Genomic DNA, 25,619 nt, shown 5'->3' with positions numbered 1-25,619 from the left:
TGTTCCCACAGCCCTGTGTTCCCACAGCTCTATGTTCCCACAGCTCTATGTTCCCACAGCCCTATGTTCCCACAGCTCTATGTTCCCACAGCTCTATGTTCCCACAGCCCTATGTTCCCACAGCTCTATGTTCCCACAGCTCTATGTTCCCACAGCTCTATGTTCCAACAGCCCTATGTTCCAACAGCCCTATGTTCCCACAGCCCTATGTTCCCACAGCTCTATGTTCCCACAGCCCTATGTTCCCACAGCTCTATGTTCCCACAGCCCTGTGTTCCCACAGCCCTATGTTCCCACAGCCCTGTGTTCCCACAGCCCTATGTTCCCACAGATCTGTGTTCCCACAGCCCTGTGTGGGATGGGTTGGGTTGTGGGAACATAGGGCTGTGGGAACATAGGGCTGTGGGACCATTGGGTTGTGGGAACATAGGGCTGTGGGAACATAGGGCTGTGGGAACATAGGGCTGTGGGAACATTGGGCTGTGGGAACATAGGGCTGTGGGAACATTGGGCTGACCCCATTTTCTGCAATGATTTAAAATCCACTGGGAAAATTCCACAGGCTCTTGGACGAGGGAACCAGCTAAGCTAACTTCTGCATCAGTCCACAGAAAAATGTCTTCCCTTGGAGCACTCTATACACAGGTATACAGACTGTACTCACCTTTTCTTCTGGCCACTTACAGTAAACCCACCTACTGGACATAAAGCCACTGGAATATAAGAGAGTACTGTAAAACTTCATTAAAGGCTTATATCACTGGGATCAGTGGGCCTATGTTTGGGACAGGCATTGGCAATCTAATCAAATTGATTATTTGAATCAGTGTGAATATTACTTGTATAGAAATGAAGCCTCAGATAATGTATCAGTTATGACTCATTCATTTTATGTAGCTCTGACAGACAGTGCATTAGACAGAGAGTGAGTTACGCCATTGAAGGATTATGGCACCCGGCATACCGTCACAACACCACTTCATCCTGTTAAAACAGTCCTCACAACTTGGATTAATTCTTAAGAAAAACCCTTTTGATTCTTTTGATCTGAGGACACTTACTGACTAATGTATCAGGGAACACTAGGACCCAGGTGAAATTTAGCCAATCAAGGTGAGAGCACCTGAGCTGTTAAGAGGCTCATCCTTCATCTGTGAACACTCCGGTGCACATGCTCGCCTGGGTCCTAACAGTCCAGGGAAAGTGCTGATTGCTGTTTGTTCTATATTAAATTTTATGTTGTTCATTGTACAGTTTTATCTGTATTTTTGTAAACTGAACTTATGGTTTTATCTTGTAGTGCTGCAGCTAGTGTTGGCCTATGGCCATGGGAGCAGCTGCTGCAGTGGGAGTTCACCTGTTGAATTGTGGTGATATAATTTAAGGTTTGGTGTCACTAGTCGTAGTTTGGGTGTTTTCCTGTTGAAAAGGGGTTTATTTTGTGTGTAGTTTTGGGTATCCACATATAGTATACTGCCAGTGTACCGGCCTACAGATTGATCGGCCACAACCCTGCAGCAAGACCCTGAAACTTTTAAATGCTTTTATATTACTGCTGTCAGGGGCCCGGCATTCTGACTGTTGGCTTGTAGCTGTAGCTTGTAGCTGGCCTGTAGCTATACGCAAGAGAACATAGGTGCATAAAGGAATGTGAATAACTTACAGGGTAAACGAGGAATGGACACTAATTTGAGGTATCCAACAATCCAGTTTTATACATCCAAAGAACCTGAACTGCTTGGCAACAGTCCAGGTGTCTGATGGTGACAGGTGTTCATTTATCAAAGTGTGTAGCCACACCAGGCTAGTAAAAGGGACTGGGCGTTTAACTGGGACTAGGGTTTTAGTTGAAGTTTTACAGTGTACCCACTTCCTCCTTGGTAACCTGGCCATCTACTGTATGGTGACCTAGCGCTCCTTTAGGCTGCAGCCGACAGTGACGTTACTCACGGTGCATCGTTTGTTCGTAAAAATCTTCATATTGATTTGAGGACAGTGACACGACTGGGTCGCTTGTCTTGTTGTTAAACATACTGTCAAATTATATTTACTGTCTGTCACATGTGCACAGTCGTATTGAGTTGAATCGTGCTAGCATTATGTTAGCTTTCTGGCTAATAGCTGAGCCAGATATCTCCTGTTGCACAGTCGTCCAAGTATTTATGGTTCGTCTTATTTACTGGAGTCGTTTACAATGCTTCCATTGCATAAGAACGTTATGGGATAGTTATCGTTGTTGCAGGTATTAGGTAAACCCTCAGGTGTTACCAGGGAAACTGAGTTATGGCTTGTGAAAACTTAAGATTTTGACTGCAAAATGCATGAAATATAAATGAATATTCTTACTTTTTTTTCTTTGGTAAGTGACGATGGTGTAAGTGGGGTCCATTATCTGGAATTAATGGCCAACGGGAAGGCGTGAACCATTTGACGTGCAGCAGAGGTAATGGACACCACATCAGGCATTATCCCGTACATAATGTGTTATTTCTGACACACTCTGGATCTAACCATGAACATTTTTCCGTTGTGTCTACCTATCCACCTCATTTTCTCATCTCCTGGCACAAGTGGACCTCCATACCAACATTAAAGCAGCATGTCTGTGTAAGTTATAGTAAACTCTGCAATAATACTTGTGTGACGTAAAGTAGCATAAACCTGCAGTGGAACAAACATATTCCTCTGATTGATAAATGACAGTAGATTCATTTCTTCAGTGACAGTTTATGTATTTTTTTTTTTACATGTAAAAAAAGATGAAAGTCCAATAGAGTAATATAAACCTGCTTTTATTAAGGAAATGTAATAAAATCCTTTGTACATGACCTCTCCACAGAGGTTCATTGTGTCCATACATGCAACTCTCATGGTTGAGGTACTGTTACAAATGAACTGGAAAAACTAAAACCAAACCGGATCAAATGTTGTTATGAGACTAACTAAACCAGGGTCCATTTTGAGTTGCAGTTTGGTCAAACTATCACCAAGTTCACATGCACTTTATCCGGGGAGAAAAGGATGAGAAAGTCTGATATACTAAACAAATGTAGGCGTACATGGTTTGTAGCATTTGTAGGATTTTTTTCCTTCAGTTTATAAAAAGTTCACTTATACAAACAGACAAACGTTTTCATTTGTAGCTCTTTCCTGAATGTACAGTCCACCTTCTGCATAATGCATAGACACAGAAAGCTCATCACAACCAAAGAAGCTATGGTGTGTTATCATTTACCAAAAATGTTGAGTTCACAGCTGCAGATACTGCATTTACATGAGAACGGCTTCTAAGTGTGTACAAAGTGTAAACCATAAGCTCAGTTAAACCATTTGAATATGCTGTCACATAAAAAGGGGTCACTCTCATAGTCTCTAAAGGATTTATAATGCTTTTGATTTTAACAATATGGCACTAAGTGATTAAAAGCGGACCTCATTTCAATAAAAAACCTTTTTTTTTTTTCCAAATGGTGGCAGTTGAATCAAATGCAGTCTCACATGGTTGATTTAAAACAAGCATCTAAGTGAATACAGTCAGTTGTATACAATGTCCAACAGGCTCTGAAAACGACGCCACCTAAGCAGCTTCAGGTGACCTCTACTTTCATATTATTGATATTTTCTGAGTAAAAACAGGGGTACAATGTTGTCACTTTAATTGATGCTTAACCCTATCGACTGATGCTTGTCCTAAATATCATGAAACTGAAAATAGTCTTATAGTAAAACAAGAAAATGACTTTACTTCACTAAATATAACATTTATCCAACTTAAGATTTCACCACAAAAATATGTCTGTAAAATGACTTAATAAGTACTCCCGGATGTTTTGATTGCAAATCATGGCTTTTTTTTCTTTTTCATCAAAATAGAAAACAACAGAAATTTCAACAGTTCATCTAATTGTCATTTGAAGCAATTCTTTTTGCCCTATAGATCCACAGATTTTGTTGTTGTTGTTGTTTTCAAGTGAATACAATTTTAATTGCATTGCCATGACGCCGAAATGCTCCATAAGGCACTACAAGAGGCAAATCTCATGTTTCCAGAAGCAAAAGTTCTGTTGCGTCATTGCCCTCTGTTAGTGTGACGGGCCTCACAACCCAGAATGAGCACTTGTTGACTTGTAGGCTTGAGTCCAAGCTGATGACAAAGAAGGCTGTTGCCTCTAGGATGCCAGCCTCGGGGTGTCGGGGTCACACAGAGTGGCTGTTACCATCCAGACGCACCAGTGGGAATCGACATATTTCACTTCTGCAGAGGAGATGTGCAAAGGATAACAATCACATGAAAAAGCTGCCACGACACTGTGAATCATCTCTGGCTGCTTTGTTCAACTCAAAACTATCATTTCCCCTGCTGCCTCAGACAGATTAATTGAACTCAAAGGGAATACTGCACCCACAGAGCGACCTTTTGTATGTTAATAACTGATCTTGTGTATCCTGTGTTCTTGATGAATGGAAGGAAATGATGTCTGCATTTAACAACAGCAAAACTATATCAAACCATCAGTTTACAAACACTCACACAACTTGAGCAGTATGATCCAAGTCTCATTTATCCAGTCGTATGCTCAGTACTTCCCAGACGCACACATTTTAGCCAAAATCTCACTTTTTAAAACAATTCCAAACACAAAAAGTGCGCACAGATAGTGCATACATTTGACTTCTGCTCATGCATTCTCTTGCACACATGTGACTGTGTGCGCTGCACATTCATGGGTGTGACTTTTTTTACAGAATTGTTTTAAAAGGTTTTAGCAAAAATGCATGTTTAGGAAGTACTTGGCGTAAGACTGGATACATGAGACTTTTAAATTGATGTTTTAATATAGTTTTGCTGTTATAAACATGGTCCCCTCTTACTTCAATTAATCAAGAATGTTTTTTGGTTTCTTCAATCATCATTAAGGCATGAGAGAAAGACAAAGTTGTCTTCACGAATTCAAAGTTGCACAGGATGAGTATTCCTTTTAAGTAGAATAGTGGTGTAAAAGGTGTCTACATAAGAGTGACATGACACTGTCATAACTATGACATGACATGGTCATGAACCTGTCATGAACATTATGTACATGTCATAAACGTGTATGACTGCTGTCATTAAGTGTCATTCGGTTTTTGTCATGACAAGTTGACATTGTTTGGGTTGTCTTGATTATGACAACTTGACATTAATCAAAGTGACATTACCAGAAGATGCACCTCTTTTTGTGTTAATGACAAGATGACATAATGATTGATACAAAGACATCTTCTGGTAATGTCATCCTGGTTAATGTCAAGTTGTCATAATAAGGACATCCCAAACAAATTTAATGTCAGCTTGTCACGACAAAGACATCTTCTGGTAATGTCACTTTGATTACTGTCAAGTTGTCATACTTAAGACAACCCAAACAATGTCAACTTGTTATGACAAAGACAACTTCTGGTAATGTCACTTTGATTACTGTCAAGTTGTCATACTTAAGACAACCCAAACAATGTCAACGTGTTATGACAAAGACAACTTCTGGTAATGTCACTTTGATTAATGTCAAGTTGTCATAATCAAGACAACCCAAACAATGTCAACTTGTTATGACAAAGACAACTTCTGGTAATGTCACTTTGATTACTGTCAAGTTGTCATAATCAAGACAACCCAAACAATGTCAACGTGTTATGACAAAGACAACTTCTGGTAATGTCACTTTGATTAATGTCAAGTTGTCATAATCAAGACAACCCAAACAATGTCAACGTGTTATGACAAAGACAACTTCTGGTAATGTCACTTTGATTAATGTCAAGTTGTCATAATCAAGACAACCCAAACAATGTCAACTTGTTATGACAAAGACAACTTCTGGTAATGTCACTTTGATTAATGTCAAGTTGTCATAATCAAGACAACCCAAACAATGTCAACTTGTCATGACAAAGACAACTTCTGGTAATGTCACTTTGATTAATGTCAAGTTGTCATAATCAAGACAACCCAAACAATGTCAACTTGTTATGACAAAGACAACTTCTGGTAATGTCACTTTGATTAATGTCAAGTTGTCATAATCAAGACAACCCAAACAATGTCAACTTGTCATGACAAAGACAACTTCTGGTAATGTCACTTTGATTAATGTCAAGTTGTCATAATCAAGACAACCCAAACAATGTCAACTTGTCATGACAAAGACAACTTTTGGTAATGTCACTTTGATTAATGTCAAGTTGTCATACTTAAGACAACCCAAACAATGTCAACTTGTCATGACAAAGACAACTTTTGGTAATGTCACTTTGATTAATGTCAAGTTGTCATAATCAAGACAACCCAAACAATGTCAACGTGTCATGACAATAACAGAATGGCACTTAATGACAGCAGTCATAAATGTTTATGACATGTACATAATGTTCATGACAGGTTCATGACGGTGTCATGTCATAGTTAAGACAGTGTCATGTCACTCTTATGTAGACACCTTCAAGTAAAGTGTTACCCAATAATTAGTTCAAAGTTGGTTCATGAGTTGTGAAAATGAGTTAAGTTATCTGAACTTAAGATAAAAAGTCCACTAAACTCAAAATATTAAGTTCAATAAACACACATCAGAATAGATGGTGAGTGCACTGGGGTAGGGACTGACTTTGATACTAACACTCATCATGGTTTGCACCATTTTCATTATCATGAAAAGAAACAACCATAACTTCAGTTAACACGTATTAAAGACAAACAGCAAGTTTCCAAACAGTGGGATCTCTGGAGAGTTTTAAATCTCAAACAAGGCATGCTGGGAAGTCTGTTCGTGTGCTCATCATGTTGCGTGAGCTCTCAGCTGTACATTCATTCACCTCATCATTTCAAATCATGTTAAACACTAGGAATGAATGTAAAATTAATAAAACATTTGTTTACATTAAGTTAATGGTGAAAGATCAGCGTATTCCACGAGATGGATTTATGATGTAACATATTAAACTTTGGGACGTACCCTTTAGATCTTAACACTCTCTGTCCCGTAGACGTTGTAGCCTTCACGGTACGTGGCAAAATTCTGGGTGTTTGCAGGAGGGGCTGGCTTAAAGTTTTGGGCATTCTTTGCCAGCTTCAGTCTTTTGGTTTCTTGCCGTGACTTATAGCAGAACTCTATCAAAGCCACGGTCATAGCCAGGCCAAGCCCTCCGACCAGAATATAGAAGACTCCTGCCACGTTGCTCAGGCTTAGTGCACTTGTCTTGTCCTGGGGGAGGTAGAGACCACCGTTAAGACTTCTTTTACTGGCACTCTGAGGCTGTCTTCAAACATCACAATGCACATCCTGCTGCACTATGACTAAACAGTTACTCAGAGGAGGCTGATGCTAATTGTGTCTACAAAACCCTCTGAGATACAGATGCCTGATTTAGCCTATAAAGTGAGGTAAACTGGAACAACTTAAATATGTCTAGTTCCTCCTCTCAAGTTATTTCTAAGAGCTGGGAAGGTGAATGTAGACAGAGATGCTATCTATCCTGCTTTATGGTCTCTTTACGAGGCCACGTCTAGAGGAAGGCGGTCGTGGTCGTACAGGTCTACAGATTAAACCCTCGATTCACTATCATAGCTGCTCAACTTCAACACACTGCATTTACAATCAAAGTGGCAAGCTGTGGAGGGTGAATTGAACCATTTTGCTGCTATTAAAAGCCAAACATTGATATTGAAATTAATTTATGTGAGGTTTTACCATTTGCATTCTAACCTTTAGGGACATTTTGCAGCCCTAAAGGAAGTAAATTCACATTTTCATATCTAAAAAGTCGTATTTACATTAATTTAAGAAGTGGAAAACAAAACAAAAAAAAGTTCCTTACTCTGACACTCCTTGGATGAGACCTGACTATTAAATACTATTTGACCACTTTGTGCTCAGATGGTATTTAAAGGTCACTTTGGACTTTGTCAGAATAAGGATGCCTTTGGGAAACTAGCTGGTCATACTGGCGTTAGCAGGTTGCATACAAATGAATAACATCAACGATAAACTAAATTTCAATAAAGGTTTGGATGACTAAATAGCAGTATAATGGTTTCAATTCTATGATTCAACTTTTCAAAAATTTTATGGTATGAGTAAAAGAATAGTGTAATCATGCTGTAATGTTACAAATATTAAATTGTCTACATACAGCAGCAATAAAGTCATGTGTAGTGTGCAAAGAAATTAGACTATGTGTGAAGTAAATGTAGTTTTTAATGTGAGTATTGACACATATATCATGTCCTGATTAAAATGTCTGGGAGAATGTATGCTTTAAATGTTTGCATATGAACAGTTAGGTCAAAATGCATTTTTCAATCAGTATAAAAAGACCTGCAGCGACTGACCTTACTTCCCGAGTCCTTGGTTCCACATTCACCCTTATCGTACCACCATTTGTTTTTCAGCTTGTCTAAGATGCCTTGTTCACTGAGTTTCAATACTGCAAGGTTTACAGGAGTTCTTCACGTGGGAAATAACATAAATAACATTTTATTATGTTATTTTATGTTATTAAACTTTTTAAACTACTTTATACTGTGCAAAGCGATAGAGTAGGGTCCTGGCCAACACATTCACAGATAGCAAGCAACACTACAGTATATAAAATGTAAATATATGTATGACCTTTCATAATCCATGACTACCCTAGCATGCCAGACCCCACCTATATCGCTTTGAGTAATCGGCACACACTGATCACAAGAAGAGAAAAAGATTTGAACTTGCAGAATAAAGCAGCTGCTGCATAGCTTTCACAGAATGAAAGAAAACAGAGGCAGTCATTGCTGAGGGCACATTACTTCACTATGGGCAGCCTTTTTGATGTTTAGCAAGGTGGATCTAACAGGAACCCTTTCTTGACTAACAGACAAAACACAGCAGTCCAATTTCATTAACAGCTGTCAGAGGCTAATGTCTCACAAAATCACCCACACAAAGAAACATGGTTATTATGAAGTGTTTCTGAAGCCAGATGGGGTCGAGAAAATTTGGTTGTAAGAGTCTCTAAAGACACTTTTTCTACACCAAATCCCTGATGAGTCACAGATTGAATTTTTTTGTTTTTGTTTTGCAAGACATTAAGTTGAGTTTCATTGACTGATAGATTCCCATGCTTATTTCCTTTCAGAAATAAGATCAGTGTTTGTAATCCAACATCATGAAATATATTGTATTCACCACTGTTGTACAGACTACAAATCCTGTTCTGATTATTTATTTAAAAACAAAAAACATGAAGAAGTCATGCATGATGTTAAGTGGATGATCTGCAGTCCTGTTCTCCAGGCAGAGCTCTTTGAAAGGCAAAGTTATGATGATTTAGTTCAAGTGTTAAAAACTTAGACGCATGAATTTAAATAACAAACTAATTCCTGTGACGCAGCCTCGTCAGTGCCGCTGACTTTTCTCGGCAGAGGAGCAGAGAGATTTGAACATAAACTCTGAACTAAACGCTTGTTACACTTTATGAATCGAGCCGGATGCAGGGAAGATCCTACACACAGTGATTTATAATTATATTTTCTGGACAATGAGACTTTTTTGGATGTGTAATCTCTGTGTGATGCAATTTAGAGACACAAAAAAGCTTTCAAGTGAGCTGTTTTCCTCTAATTTTTCACAGTAATGCTGTTTAAGGGGAACACATTCATCACAATAGAAAGCACTTCTAAAGTTAATTATGAATGAGCATGTATTGACTTTTATCTTGCCTTCTTTTACTCTCTGTGACACACGACTCCGACCTTTCACCTCCCAAACAGAGAATAAACTCTGACAACAGTAATTGATTCTGTCTCAGATTTACCTCATACTGCATTGTTTTTCTCAGTGTCTTATCTTTCCATCACATAAAAATAACTACAGCTGGTTAAAGGTTGTGATTGGTTGTGATCGGATAATCAGTCACACAGGATTGTGGGTAGGATGATTTACTCTACTGACTTGTCTTTTCTCCTCATTATAAATTACACATCTATATTCTTTCTGCTCCAACATTTAAAAAAAAAAAAAGCTGCAACAACCTGCTGGTCATTTGATAAAGACCTCACACACACCACCAGGTGGTGGCCATGGACTTTTAATAATACTCTGATGAGCACTGTTTAGAGACACTCATATATTTCCCTGTATCTTTTCTCATCTGAAAACCTAAATAGCAAAATGTCATCCACATATACCACACATTGTGCACAGACACAGAGTATAGCAGTGGCTGCAGTGACACATTTGATTAATGGTTTGGATCATACGTGTGTGGATGAAATTTACCTTTCGTCACCAGACAAAGATATAAACTAAAAATGAAGAGCTAATGCTGGAGCCTGACAGAGCAATGAAAGGGGCTTCAGAGGTGAAAAAAAAAACACTTGTGAAAAACACTAAGTGATAATAACAGAGAGAAGCAGAAAAAAACTGTTCATCTGTTTCCCTCTGAGTCCCTAATTAGCCGGGTTTGTAATTATTTGTCCCAGGGACATAACATCACAGTATTAAAGTATTTCTGCTCTATTGCCCGTTACAGTGTGGTCTGTGTTGGCAAATAACTCCCCCTGTCATTTACCATCAAAGAGCTGTCCCAAACCTCTGATGTAATCGCAGTTTACAGCTGCACAGAGAGTGAACTCTGATAAACAGGTGATTTATCAGGCCCGAGCTGACTCACATTTACAGTTCACTGAGAGCATTTCCACCACAAACAGCTCCATTTAAAGCAAGAGCTAAGAATGATAATAATGTGCTGCTGCTAATTGAATTTCTACAGCTTCATTATACAATCAGATAGAAAATGATATGAAATGAAGCGAACGAAAACAAGTCGATTGGGAGATGTAGTAACACTTGAATTGAACTCTTAATTGAATTACGGTCCACAGCTCAGAGCCACTGAGCCCACAAAACACACGTTATACTCAAGTTATACTGAACAGTCGGTCACACACAGGATGCATGTGGATGTGTCTGTCAAGAGAACTTCCTCCTTTCAGTTTGGTGCATCATCCCTCATAGTTTATATAGCTTTTGCATCAAAACTCATAGTTTAAATACAAATTAAATTATAAAATAATATAAAAAACATACACACACAAAAAAAGTAAGAATGAAAAGGCCTACGTTTAATTATTTTTCAGAGTTTACAGTTTTATATTGAAAAATGGCAAAGCCAACCTAAAGGCCACTCGAAAAAATGTTTATAATCTTACTATATAATGACGAAAACTCTGTGTGTGTGTGTTCCACGTTTTTCTCCTCACTGACTTGGTCAATCCATGTGAAATTTGGCACAGTGGTAGAGGGTCATGGGAGGATGCCAATGAAGCAATATTACATCAATTGGCCAAAGGGGGGCGCTATAGCAACCCATTGAAATGTCAAACTTTGAATGGGCATATCTCATGCCCCGTATGTGGTAGAGACATGAAACTTTGCACAGAGATGCCTCTCCTCGTGAGGAACACATTTGCCTCAAGAACCCATAACTTCTGCTTATATAGATTTTCTGCCATTTTGAATTTTTTGAAAAACACTTCAAATGGATCTCTTCCTAGGAAGTTTGAGCGATCTGCATGAAACTGGGTGAACATAATCTAGGGACCAATATCTAAAGTTCCCTCTTGGCAAAAGTTGGAAAACTTCCTAAAACTGAGCTTCTATAAGGCAATGAATATTGCGGAGGGCGTGGCTCATCACATAAAGGTGTAGAACATCTCAAGGGTTTCACCCATCACCACGCAACTTTGTAGGCATATGACCACACATAATCTGAGGGGACCCCTCCATTATTGACCCCATCAAACAAAATGGGGGCGCTAGAGAGCTCATTTCTTATCTAGGCCTAACCGCCATATGGATTTTTACTAAACTTGGTAGATATGTAGAACAGGATGCCTCAAGGTGACTGGAGAAATTTAACTCTAATTGGCAACTGGGTGGCGCTATAACAACAGAAAAATGCTTACAAATGGCTAAAATGCGTCCGATCGCTGTGGCTCCCCCTGTGGACCAATGTTGGTGTTGTTTCTAATGTTTGGTATGACTAAGTCATGGTATGGTATGCTGTACATAATCACGGAAACTGTCAGTGTGTCATTCTGTCTGTCCCACGTTTTTCTACTCACTGACGTGGTCAATCTATGTGAAACTGCACATAGGCATTGAGGACTGGCATAGGTAGAAGGTGACAAAGCTACCAATGGCTATGGCCTAGTTGTATATATATTAATATATGATTGCACATAACAAATAACAAATAAAACCTTTTGATTCTAACAAATTCAGTGTCTCCCTCTGCATGCCTCAATCCTTAAAATGTAACTTTAATGGCAGAACCTATTGTGAGATTGAGTTCTAAGGTCAATAGGGAGCTTATTGCATGGCATTAACAACACCCACACATTATTGTCATGTATTCAATAGTTACCAGCACCAACACACTGGATACAGCAATTCACTTCCTCAGCCTCTGTCTTCTCTCGATTCTACATTCTCTCTGGTGACTCTCTGATTATGCAAAGGCTCATTAATTATGCATCCAGCTGACCAATCAGATTTCATTGAAGTCGGGGAGTATTTGACATCATTTTCTCCAGGAAGCAGACTGATGTATCTAATCTGAAGGGCCTAGATTCCCTGGGGGACTAAAGCTGCTCACAGTGACATATTTTAACAATACTGACCAAATCTGAAAACTGACTGACTTTAAAAAACCATTTCTATGACTATATGAAATATAATTTCCATTGCAGTAGACCATTAAAGAAATGTTTGCTAATTGTTTTTGTCTCAGGCTGGTTTGCATTTTAAAAGCTAATCACAATGTATGAGTCCAGCTGCCTGATGCAGTACAGGGGGGTGGACAGAATATCAAGGACCACTGTGCAATCTATTGCAAAGCAATGCAACAGCTAGTGCTATAAATCTTACATTTGTGAAGTTAAATAATTTATGATGTTCATGTTTTTGTTGAGGCTGCGTCAAAGCGGTATTGATTCACCTCTGTAGTAATCTTTTGGGGTTGTAGTTTCAGTAGCTGAAGTATTACCTCGCATGTTAAGAGACCTCTAAGCTTCACAGAAATACTATCATACTATTTATTGTGCTGGGTTTGATACATTATACAGGTGTTTCTTTTATTGTGTCCACCCCTTTGTACCCGAATGTGGACTCCATCAGAACTTTACCTTTCAGTCTGTCTGCAAAACAAGAGAACAGCATCTAAAAACACTTGTGACCACATGAAATAATTCACATGCACCATACTTACTCTCGTGGCCAAATTAGGACATAAATCACAAACTGTGTGATGTCAAATTAAATAAACATCACACAGTATAAACAAAAATTACCCACATGGTTGTAAGTGTTTTAAGTCACCCAGCTTTCATTAATTAACATAACAGCTGCTGCGTGATACAACGTTCTGTCTGGAGTTTGGTTTTAATAACAGGTTAAAAAAATCAGATTTTTAGTATATGAATATAAATATATCCCAGTGATGCTGTGCTGTGGATGCCATATTTTCTCAGTGGTAGTTACATACAATATATTTCCTTCTCATTGTTGAATTACCCACACGTGCATTTCTGAAAGTGAAATAAGGACAAAGAAATGTGGCAGTCACACGTGATTGTGTTACACTGATCATCTATTCTCTCTCTAGCCAGGAGGTCGAGGCAAACTGCCAGTGAGAGGAGACGGCTTCTTTGTGTTATCCCACCGGTAGTATCCATGTCCTGCTCACTCAGGAATGAATGACTACAGTCAATAACAGCAAAGTTTGCCTCTTCTCTTCTCTCGCAGTCTTGCCAAGTGTACTGTGGTCATGGTGCAAGCTGAAGAGCAGAGGCAGAGATGGATCCACAGTTGAGCGCTGTTACTGCGCCCTGGCCTCTGAAACAAAAAGATCAGGGGCCTCATTTATAGAAACATCGTACAACAGATTTGATTGAATAAAAGGGTTCCAGCTCTTCTGCAGAGCTGAGGAGACATCATGTGCACGTAGGACGGGCTTTGTGATAATAATCAGTCAAGCTTTTCTATTCTTTATACTTTTCTCTGTTTTAAAAAATGTTTAAAGTGAGACTATGTGACTTTTTTGAGAGAAGAAACTTCTTCCTCTTACAAATGGAAAGTTAAATTCATAAGTGATAATTCTCAGCCCTGCTTCAGTATTCACTCTGCCTCACTTGTAGTCAGTGGTGCCACCATGGGGTGAGCACAGCTACCCTGATACAACTGCACCGAGGCGACATTTCTTCAGTGTTTATTGTTCAGAAGGTTTTAACCAGGTGCGAATTATCTGCAGAGGTCTCTTTCTCTCCAAAACAAACAGACCCAGTGATTAACACCAGTAATAACACCACACAGGCAATTTCACATAACAAATCAGTGCTTCTAAGATGCTGTTTGGCACATTAGAGACGGGCTGCTGTTTCAAGCACCTTCTAATGTGTGCTCACGTTTTTCTAAAAAACTTGAGATCCAGACATTCAGCAGGTTTTTAACCAGGTGCTAAATTATCCACAGAGTCTTCCTTTCCAAATGGACCCGCTGATTTAAACTGATAAAAACACTGAATAACTGAATCAGTGTTTTTCCAACACTCTCATCGTGGAGGGGCCGCTAACTGCAGTGGCCAACATGAAAACACGAATGGCCCGAGAGAGAGCAGGTGTTTGGTGGTGGTTTGTCTGTTCTGGGCTACTGTAGAAATATCCGAGGACCGGCTCCCTGTGTAGATATAAGCAGCTCATTCTGAGGTAATGAAAACACAGTGAGTCTTATTTTCACGTGATTATACACTAAAGAAAACATACTTATTATATCATATGCCATCTCTGCCAATATATCCTTCTCAGTCCTACACACTGGCATTTACTGGCCCACTTGAAGAACAATTAATCACCTACACACATCAAAACATGCACTGTGGCGCTCAACATGTTAAGTGTTCCAGTATTAGTCAATGCACATCAGATGGTTTTCAGCTAATCTATATATTACAACAGCATAATAGAAATCTTGAAATTCAGTTTTGGCTTTTTGTTTTGGTGTGCCACAGATTCTCAGTGATCCCATTTGACCACCTTGAGAAAAATGTCTGGGGCAGCATGGCTTTGAATTGACATCTGTCAGACAGATCACTGACTTTACGACTCTTACTACGTGTTTGGCCAAAGTTGCATAGTCTCACTTTAAGGTTTGAATGGATCTTTAGTCATTTGTACATCAGCTTTATGCTCAATATGAAAAAAAGTGATCTCAATACAAATGTGAGATTCAAATCAAATCCTCTTGTACAAATGGGGCCCCTGGTCACATCTTACACTCTACTACTGCAGGGTTTACCAGGTCAGGGTGGCCATGGATAGACTTTGACCGGCCTTAGATCAAGACCAACCAAAGGGTTCTGTCAGTCTTACGCTGGATTTCGATGAGAGGATGTTGGACAAAAAAGTTGGACCGTTAGTTGTCACTCTGTCATTAGAATTCTCACGTTTGCCTGCGATGCTTAGTCCCCTCAAGACAACGCTGTTCCCCGTGCCTGCCCTAACGCCCAGGCGGCAGATTGGAGAGTGCATACATTGTTTGACTTGGAGGTATGGATCGTCGAATAACGTTAGCTCTTAAGTCCTTCTGGCATTAGTTTGTCACAAACTAAGATACAAAGCTGTCATGTTGGCCTGTAGATATAAAAAACAGAGGGGAATGTGATGTCCGTCTTTCATGACTACAGGCCAAAAATATGGAAAAACTACCCTGTCACAAGAAGAAGAATATGAAGCACTTAATAATCTCATCTTTCTCTCCTACTTGTGCACTTTGCTTTATCTCACACTATTGGGCTTTTTCCTCCTCCATTAGCCAAGTAAAGGGTTCCCAGTTGATCACAGTTGCACGATAAAGAATGGAAATACAAACTTATTTATCTGTAACTTATTAACAGATATTTGGGCCCAGAGACTACAGTCAGTGACGACAGCCTTGCCGATTACTCTGTTCTAGGATACCCGACTTTGGTGACATTGAGGCTGACCTTAGAGTCACCTCCCCCGCTGCCGCACTCTCCCTTGTCGTACCACCATTTGTTTTTCAATTTGTCCAAGAGGCCTTGCTCATTCAGTTTTAACACTGCCAGGTTAACAGCATTTCTTGAAACGATAAAACATAACTTGTAAGAAAATGAACAGGTCCGTGAGAAATCTAATATAGAATATTAGTAAAAAATAGTGATAAATATCAATGGTTCATAAGGGGAGCACGGAAGGGACAAATTGGTAAAGAATTTCACTGGTGTGGGAGGGTGAGAAGCATTTTTACAGCAAAGAAAATGTTAAATATTAGAGAGGTGGCATGGAGGGTTACATTGCTTGTAACTGAAGTGTGCGGGATGGGGACATTCTGTCATTGTTGAATACGAAATAAGAACATCCAGCATGCAGCTTAACATTCATCACAAGTGACAGACCAGCACTGTAACTAGCAAAAAACCCCAAAATATATCAGTGTTGAATTAGAAGCAATGCAAAAGGGCACCACAGAAACCAGGAGGGAGGAGAGGTTGAAGGGCAAAACAAACAGGGCTGGGGAAGGTGACACATCCACATTCAAATGGATTTACTGAGTGTGACTAATATACCAATAACCTTAAGAGAAAGAAGAAACAGAGACACAAGCAAGATACATAGGACAGAACATAAAAATGGCTGAACGTGTTGCTTAAACTCATAATACTGTTCACTCATTGATGCACTTGGAAAAAACAGAAGAATTAAGGAGTGAGGAAGAAGAGAATGGCAAAAGGAGACATCAGGGTAGGTGGAATACTATAACAACATGGAGGATATTGTTATATTATCCCACCCACCTTAATGCAGAGCCTTTCGGTGTAGCCACACCATAGCCCTTAGAGTCGAGGTTGCCGCCCACTTTCATGGTGTCACACGGTTTCCGCTGCTCTATGTACTCGTTCATTGTGGATTCGAGTAGAAAGGCGAACTTGCCCTTCGACTTTCGTACCCTGGCAACCCCGTCTGGTGTTGTCTTGGCAAACACTGAGGGTTCAGCTGATTTCATGTATGACCACATTTTCTCATAAACTGCTATTTTGGAGCGCTGCATTTAAGGACAAAGAGAGAAGACAGAAACAGTTTAATTATGCACTTCATAAAACATCAACAACCATAAGAACATTTCTAGTGAGCAGCTGTGGGTTTGAGCAAAAGGAAAAGTTCCTCATTTTGGGAAATACTTCCATGAGAAGATTGACACCACTCTCATGTCTGAAAGTGGTGTCAGTCTTCTCATCTACCACAACGAGGAGGTGAAAAAGCATTTTTCCAAAGTGTGGAACTGATCCTTTAGAGCAACTCTGAATCACATGGAAAATAACTGCTGTGGCTGCACCTCCTGGCCCCAGTCCATCATGTGTCTGCTGTGACACAACAGACTGGGGCGTGGCCAGAAGTGCAACATGCTTCAAGATTTCAACACAGTTCCTACCTCTTGTAATTCAGAGTGGATTTACCCTTTAAATAATAATAATAAAAAAAAAGTCGAAGTAGTGGGCTTTTTGCCAGCGGCCTGAAGTCTGACAATCTGGCAGCTCAGCAGAAGCAAAATGCAGGCCATGTTTGGTATCAATATTAACAGACAGAAGTGACCTCCTCCTCCTACTCTGTTTGTGTCCCTACCAGCAGGTCACAGCTGGAGTCACAATCATCACGCTCCACTTTCTGTTTAAATATTTCAGTCTATTTGATTTGACCATTGTGCTTCTGCAACATTAAACTTTGTGCAGCTTGATGATACTATAACTTCAAACACAGTGACATGAGCAAGTATTGTACAACTGCAGGTTCTCCACTAAATGTTTCAGTGCAAAGACCTTCACATACAAACTGTCAGGGCCGGTGTGCATTCATTAAATACCTCAGCCAACTGCTCCTTTATAAAGCCTCTTACTGATTGATGTCATACACAGTGTTTTATATAGTCAGTGATGGATGAAGTACTTAAACTTTTACTGAAGTAAAGTATTAATACTACAGTGTAGAAATACTCGGTTACAAGTAAAAGTCCTGCATTCAAACGGTTTCTTACGTAAAAGTAACGTGCAAAAAGTAAAAGTAGTCATTAAGATTATTTCAGAATAATACACATTATTGGTTTACAGTTAGTGATGCATTAACGTGTACATCATTTTGGTGTTACAGCTGGTGAAGGTGGAGGTGGAGCTGGTTTATATGTTGCATTATTAATCAAAATCTGCAAATTAATTTAAAGCCCCTACAAGGAGCATTTTTGAGTTGATGTTGGCGACCCTGTGGACAAAAGCAGTAGTGTTTTGCCGGAATGAAGCCTACATTTCCCATGAGCTCTAGCGCGTATTGTCGTAAAGACGCTTACCTGGCTCGCGCATGTGTTTGTTTTGGGGATGAATGAAACAACAAGACGGGAAAACTTTGCCGCGCCCCAGCTCCACCTCTCCAGCGTAATCGCCACCGCTGCCGGGGTAAACACAGCGGTTGGCTGGTAAGGCTAATGGCCTGTTTGGCGAGCACTTCCACGGCTTCTTGGACTGAGTATGGAGCGGTGCCTCGCCTCTTTATTTCCAGCCCCGCGGCCCCTGCTCTCCTCGGGTGAATCTGCGCAACCTGCGGCCTCTGTGTGCGGCTCCCCGGACAGCTAATGCCGTGGACCCGCCGGCTCCTGCCAGGATTGGGCTGGTAAATGCTAGATCGCTAGCGAACAAAACGTTTATCCTGAAGGATTTCTTGACTTCCCGAGGATTGGATTTTCTCTGTGTGACTGAGACGTGGCTGACTGTTGGTGAGTCCAGTGCTTTCACAAAACTTTTACCCGATGATTGCTGCTATTTTAACTCCCCGCGGACGTCGGGTCGAGGAGGAGGAATAGCGACTAGTTATAAGAGTCACTATAAATGTAAGCAGCTAGGTAAGATGACGTGTGCCGTCTGAGTGCCGTAAATTGTTTCGTCCTGGAAGCGACCCGGGGCGGACCTGGAGACAGTTTCCTAAAGGTATGGATATACACTATATAGAAATAGCTTATCTTCACACCGATGGTCTCATTTGCTGTTGTAGGTCACGCACAGACATCAGCAGAAACCAGAGACGTTTGCATATCCAGTTAAAAGTTCCTTGTAGCGGCTTTAAGTTATCAGATGAATGCAATAAATGCATCATGTGTGATGCAAATGAGCAGGGAGCTCCGGCCATGACACAGAGCTGGTTGAAAATCATTAACTTTAACGTGGTACTGCACATCAATATAAACTAATCCAGTTATAAAAAGATTAAAATCATGATTGAGTGGGCACTCATTATTTTACTTTTTATTGCCTAGTCATCTGTATTAAAGGGGAACTAATGTTTTTTCAACCTGGGCCCTATTTTCCGATCTACTTTTGTCTAAATGAGTGATAGGATGTTCAATATGTGACATTTCTCCAGTATGAAGCTAGGGCTGACCTGCCTGCAGCCCGTGAGCGTGCGCTATATTAAATAATAGGGCACTCAGACAGCGTCAAACAGCGTCAAAATAATCTACTAAAAGTGCATTTTTTACTCGCGAGATTTTAGTTGTTGCAGGAAGTTACCGCTGGAGTGACCTTACAAACTCGAGGAGTTACTCTGTTTGGAGAAGTCATGGCTGAATTTTTACCCGATTTTGACCAACTGGATCTGGATGAGCCATTTGAATGTGATGAGCGCCCATATTTATTTGAACACGGAGTACACGGACGCAGAGCTCATTGAAACTGAAGAGTGGATGAGGAGAGAGAGGGAGCAGCAACAGGCTGTTGTCAGATAATTATACTAACAATCCGAGCCTATCTGTGTGAAAAAAATGCACTTTTAGTGGACGTATTTTGACGTTGTTTGACGCTGTCTGAGTGCCCTATTATTTAATATAGCGCGCACTCACGGGCTGCAGGCAGGTCAGCCCTAGCTTCGTACTGGAGAAATGTCACATATTGAACATCCTATCACTCATTTAGACAAAAGTAGATGGGAAAATAGGGCCCAGGTTGAAACATTAGTTCCCTTTTAACATGATATTCACGAAGCCACATGACGTTACGCCAAATACCAACTGAAATAGTTTATTTGACAGTAATGGCACAGTCTTTAACACATTTGACCTGCTTACTCTGAGACTGACGGCTTCACCTCTGTGGCCCAGTCAGCTGCCAGCTGGAGCAGCTACAGACATGCACAGCAGAGCCCTGCTCTGACACTCAGTACGCTGCTAAAAATGGCCAGTGAGAGGCTGATCGCCGGTCACCGGGGAGCTGGAGTACACAGCTGTCTACAATAGAGGGGAAGAATAGAGACGCTGCAGTAAACTGGGCTAATGTGACCTTCTGCTGTGCTCGGCGAGGGAGAAGCGCCTCAGAGGAAACTTTGAGTTGAAAGTTTTAATATTTCTACACGTCTTCACGGGGCCACTTGTCAGGATCATGATTAGAGCATGACAGGCAGGTTCATAATCACTCAGGCAAACAGGGAGTAGAAGTGCGAACGAGCATCTGATGTCTTAACTCTGGAACTCTGGTGCAAGTTCTCAGAGAAAATCTGAATTCTTGTTCTTTTTTATTTCATGATTTATTGATGCTCTGTTATATTTCTCTTTAACAACACTACGTTATAGTTGGAATTTTAAATGGAGTATTTTTTTCCTGCATTGCTTTATTTATCACTTGTTTAACTATTTAAGCTGTCCTTGCTAACGAGGCACTGTCACATGTATTTACTTGCTTATTTGCAGTATTTGATGCACAGAAATCAAATGTGCATGACTGGTTTTATCCAGTTTGTAAGTTCATTATTTGTGTGAGTCAGTCCCACGTCACATCTGGCAGGTGAAAGTAAAGGAAAACGTCAGAGTGAACTGACAAAGTGTGTCAGCTCTGCAGTGTGTACAGCTCTGTTGGGTAAATAATTCACCACAGAAGTAATGGATTGTGGGCTCAGGCTAGTAAGTGAATCATTCTTGACATATGCACAATTTCAGTTTAGTTGAGTGTTCATGTAAACACTCGTTACATGACAGTAATAGCTGATGACAGGCCTGACCATAGTGTGAAAACAGCGATTCTTTTCTGGGTTACATGAAGATGCACGCTTGTCAGAAGCAGGTCGGTTGCCTGCGTTGAAATCTGTGCAACCCTTCATGATGTTGGAGTCCTAATCTGTTGTATAAATAAACCTGCCTTGCCTAATTTTCACTACATCAGTCACAGCTTAACAAAGACAAACTATTTAAGACATCACTTTTAGCAAATGACTTGTGTAAACACAGCAGTCTTTTACCTGACAAACAGGGCAAGTGAAGAATTTGGGTTTACTGCCCCTCATCCATTCTGGAAATAAGCTGGTGTAAACTCAAATTCGTTCCAGCTACCAGTTCATCTGTTAGCAGCTGACTGAAAAGCTGAGAGTGATTCATGGCCCTCTGTGTGTGTCTGTCACGCTGTCATCCAGAAACGGAGACGACAGGCCAAACAAAGCATGTGCAATCTTTCTGGTGTTTTATTTTTATCTGCATGCAGTTCTTAGAGAGGGGCATGATGAAGTATGTAATTAAAACTCATTTACTGTATGTTCATGATTAGCGGAAACAAATTTATAATGTAACTAAATAATAATAGAGCGGCTCATGTGGCAGCACCTCTGTAATTAAAGTAAAACTGATTACCAAAACACTTTGATTTTGTGATAGAAAGCAAACAAACGACATGTTGCTTGTGCTCTGCTTTACCACTTTGGCTCACATTACTCACTGTCACTTCCTTTACCTCTTAATATACAGCACAGATACAAATAAGTTGTCAGACTTGGCGGCTTCTTGAAAGTAATGCTGGAAAATGTGAGTTAAAATGTGAATTTAACAAATGAGATATAACATCTTGATTAGTGAGCTTTAAGGCTGCTGGCACTCTACGTTTTTGGGCTAATGTCTTAGGTCCGGCACTGCCTTTCTGATTCAGAAAGGGAATGAGTACATTTCCCCAAATCTTTAAACATGTCCTGACCCAGATCTGATACTTATGGTCTGAATGTTGCATTAACAGAAAGAAATCTCGTTGAGGATGAAGATTGAGTAAAGCTACGACTTCAAGGCTTTGCAAAGCCCAGTGGTTTAGGAGCAAAGCACGCTTTAAACCCTTCCTGAAAACCAGAAGAGAATAAAAGTGAGTGTTTGAAAGCGGGGCATGTTGGTTATCAGTGTATATAACATGCAGTGTGGGAGCTGTATGATCTTCTTTGAAGATCACTGTACAAGGTATTTACAGCTCGTATTAATCATTTGCTCTGAATCACCCAGTTTCAATAAGCGTCGCACAGAATGGCTCCTCTGCACTGACATTTCAAGTTCGGAGGAAGAAAGGCAGAATATTTGTCACTCAGGATGAAGTCACTACACGCCTGTCAATTATCTCCTCAGGAGCACCTTTGACAAATCACAGCCTGCCAAATGCATCGTGGATTAGCACATCCACCGCTGCTTATGGAGCTGCTTTTAATGTGATGATTCACAGGAAGCCTCAGAAATAATCAGTCTGATATATTTGAATTTCTTTAACAGACATGTCAGGGGGTATTTTTGGGGCTGCTGCATGCACCAGTCATCCAAACACCATCTTTCTTTACTTCTTCATCTCTTAAATTCACATTGACAAGACAAATGGGAAGTCAGATGAAAACTTTGTATGTTGAGAACAGTATCGCTCGCACTGCATGATAAAATCATTTTCAACTTGAACGTAATCGGGGTATTTTAACAAACAACACGCCTCCAACAAACTTTAGTGTCCTGTTTAATATTGCATCTGTTGTCTGTCCCTGCAGTCATAATAACAGAAGTCTAGTTTTAATTTTCAGCAATAAAAGAGGAGAAAATAAACACAATAATGTGACTTGGGATGTGTCGTATTAAATACATTTATTTTGTGATGCTGAAATGATTATCGTCCCCACATGATGTTATATTAGTGAAGATTCTTAAAACAGTTAAAATTAAATTTCAATGTGCTGCAGTTTGTTGGATTCACATTCTCTCTGCAAAATAAAATCTTTTCTGAACAGCCATCTTTTTCCACAAGTAATGTTTTAAAGCACTGCAGTGCAGGAGACAGCGAGTAACAGATGACCTCCTCCACACTGATCACAGTGATTGCTCCAATTCAATGCTTTTAGACCTCAGTTCAGCTTGGCACAGCCGACCATGCCACTCTGCTCAAACGCCTTTATAAATGGCTTGGGTCACAGAAACGTTGCACATGCCTCCGCTCGGTCACATCCCTGAAAAATCACTCTTCTCCACCGTTCAGCACACTTTTCTCTTTGGAGCTATGCAAGTTTTTTTTTTTTGATTTATGTTTGGACTGACTCTGTCCTCACAAGAGAGCCTTCTCCTGCCAGCTGTGATTGTAAAATGGAGCAGATAATCAAACTTTACAGACAGAAGCAACTGGTTCTACCCTGACTGTATTTAAGCATATTTACACAAGCTGTAAATCTCAGGAGAGATTGATGAGATTTTATAACTCCCCGTGGACACCCAGTGCCTTCCTGATAACTCCAGAGTCTAACCGAGTCCACAGGGCTTGTATTTATCAAACATCTCAGACTCACTCGGAGCACTCACACCAAGAGACCGACTAAAGGACTAAAAATAGACACAGCTCAGAGCCGGACACTTGGTGTGAACGATATCTCTATTTCTGACAAACAGGACGTCTTCTTTGAAACTGCACTTTGGTGACAGAAGCCCACAAATTGGAATTATAATGACATCTCGTAGTTATTCTTGAAAGTCTTTTTCTCTTAACTTTCAGACACAAAAAGATGTGGCCTGATGATCAGACTGAACTGTCGTTTCATTTCACTTGACTCTTTATGAATCATGCAGCGACTCAGAGGCTGACACGACGACATCATCACAAATTGATGCCAATTTTAAAAATGAAAACAATACATGCATTTCAAAATGATTCACTTATTAAAGACCTGCAGGCTCACACAGTCTGTCACCTGGTTTCCTGAACGGCCAGCACTACCTGAAGTTCAGTTATTGGTGTTTTTAATACTGCAGCCTTATCTGTTTTTTATTAGAAGGCATTTATGCACTGTGTGACCTTGATGAGGATATTTGCGCCCTTCCTTTGGCAGCACTTTTGAGTAGTGGATATAAGAATTAATCTGCACATTAGTGGCAGCGCCTTGAGGATAATCAAAGTTTGGTTTATGACTCCACTGATGCTTGGACGAGGGAGCACGACTGTTGGAGCTGCACAGCTGAATTATTCCTGTTGCCAGAAAGCTGGAAAATAACTTCTGATTTTGACGGAGAGAACTGAAGTTCATTTTGCTGACAAAATAGATTTGAAACCAGGCTGATAACAGGTGTTCATCCCATAAGCCTAATACCATAATTTTGTGGTAGTCACAGAAGGACTGATGCTCTGTTCTTGAAAAATATGCGCTCATCTTGGCGATCCATCTCTCAGCAACGGCTTTTAAATTATCTCACAAAATAAATTCATGCAATTTTCTTGTCGCAGTTTACCCCTTTTGTAATTCCTTTTCAGAAAACACTGTGTATCACTGTTTTATGATGTACTGAATTAATCAAGTCTAGCTGTAGTATTAGTACTTTAGAAGTGCTGTATCAGGGGAAATACAATTTTAGACATTCTATTATTGATTATTCATCCCATTTATCACCTGGCAGGTAATAAATCAAAACACACAGGAAAGCTCCAGAGACTTATTCAGCTCTGAGCTTTTGGCCGACGTTAACTACAGTTAGAGCAGCTCTCGTTATACAGTGCAGCGACAGCATGGATGACAGCCAGTTGAGACACTCACCCTAAAGAACTCCTTAGTGGAGCCTGAGTCTAACGTCCCATAGGCGATCTCTGTCTGCTTGGCCAGGTCCTCGGCACTCTCGATAGGAGAAACCATCCTCTCCACGGTGAGGAAGGCAGCCAGGTTAGCCGTGTAGGAGGAGATGATGATGAGGGTGAAGAACCACCACACTCCTCCAACGATACGCCCTGACAGAGACCTGAGAGCAGCAAACAGAGCAGACACAGACATGAGAGCAGCATGCTCGGATCTAGATAGAGAGGGAGGGAAGGATAATTTTCCGCCGTGTCTCCTGTTTGGCACGTCATCAGCCCAGAGGTTCAGCTCTTCCTATCTCCTTAATTTAAGGGAATTTTACACTTTTGGAGAAATTGTCCGGTTATCCCATCAAGTGATGAGAGCTGCAATATTATCCACCATGTCCCTAGTGCTCCATGCAATTTGCATAATTCATTTAAGTGAAGTATCATTAACTTAATATAGCTGCCTTTACAGCTGATTAATTCGTTGAAAGTAATAATAAGCCTCATTAACTTAATATAACTGTGTCCACATTTAGTTTTGGAGCTAATTCAGGTGAGCAGCCATCCCAGGAACTGCTCCAGCCTAAATCCAGCAGCCTGCAGGAGGATGCCAGGTCTGTGATGAGCGATGCCCCAGAATCTGTCCAAGATTACTTGGGTTAATTTCAGGGACAACA

The 25,619-nt window shown here is 40.3% G+C and overlaps 1 protein-coding gene across 4 annotated transcripts in view; it reads right to left on the bottom strand.

The window, feature by feature from the left end:
* Window positions 1-2,776: 2,776 nt before the first annotated feature.
* gria3a (glutamate receptor, ionotropic, AMPA 3a) overlaps window positions 2,777-25,619 on the bottom strand; it is a 95,659-nt gene continuing 72,816 nt past the window's right edge. The window contains exons 12-16 of one of the 4 annotated variants that reach the window (XM_049591138.1): window positions 24,920-25,118; window positions 16,888-17,135; window positions 16,057-16,171; window positions 6,990-7,238; window positions 2,777-4,255 (exon numbers count right to left, since the gene is read on the bottom strand). In XM_049591138.1, coding sequence (XP_049447095.1) covers window positions 6,993-7,238; window positions 16,057-16,171; window positions 16,888-17,135; window positions 24,920-25,118 — 808 coding nt within the window. In that variant the 3' untranslated portion in view covers window positions 2,777-4,255; window positions 6,990-6,992. Of the gene's footprint in view, window positions 4,256-6,989; window positions 7,239-8,365; window positions 8,481-16,056; window positions 16,172-16,887; window positions 17,136-24,919; window positions 25,119-25,619 lie in introns of those variants that run through there. The other 3 variants (XM_049591139.1, XR_007450519.1, XM_049591140.1) reach the window with 3 other exon arrangements.

The sequence above is a fragment of the Epinephelus fuscoguttatus genome, linkage group LG12 (genome assembly GCF_011397635.1).
Source record: "Epinephelus fuscoguttatus linkage group LG12, E.fuscoguttatus.final_Chr_v1".
In the NCBI taxonomy this organism is placed as follows: domain Eukaryota; kingdom Metazoa; phylum Chordata; class Actinopteri; order Perciformes; family Serranidae; genus Epinephelus; species Epinephelus fuscoguttatus.
The sequence above is the reverse complement of the archived record's forward strand: the minus strand, read 5'-3'. Positions and strand labels throughout refer to the sequence as shown.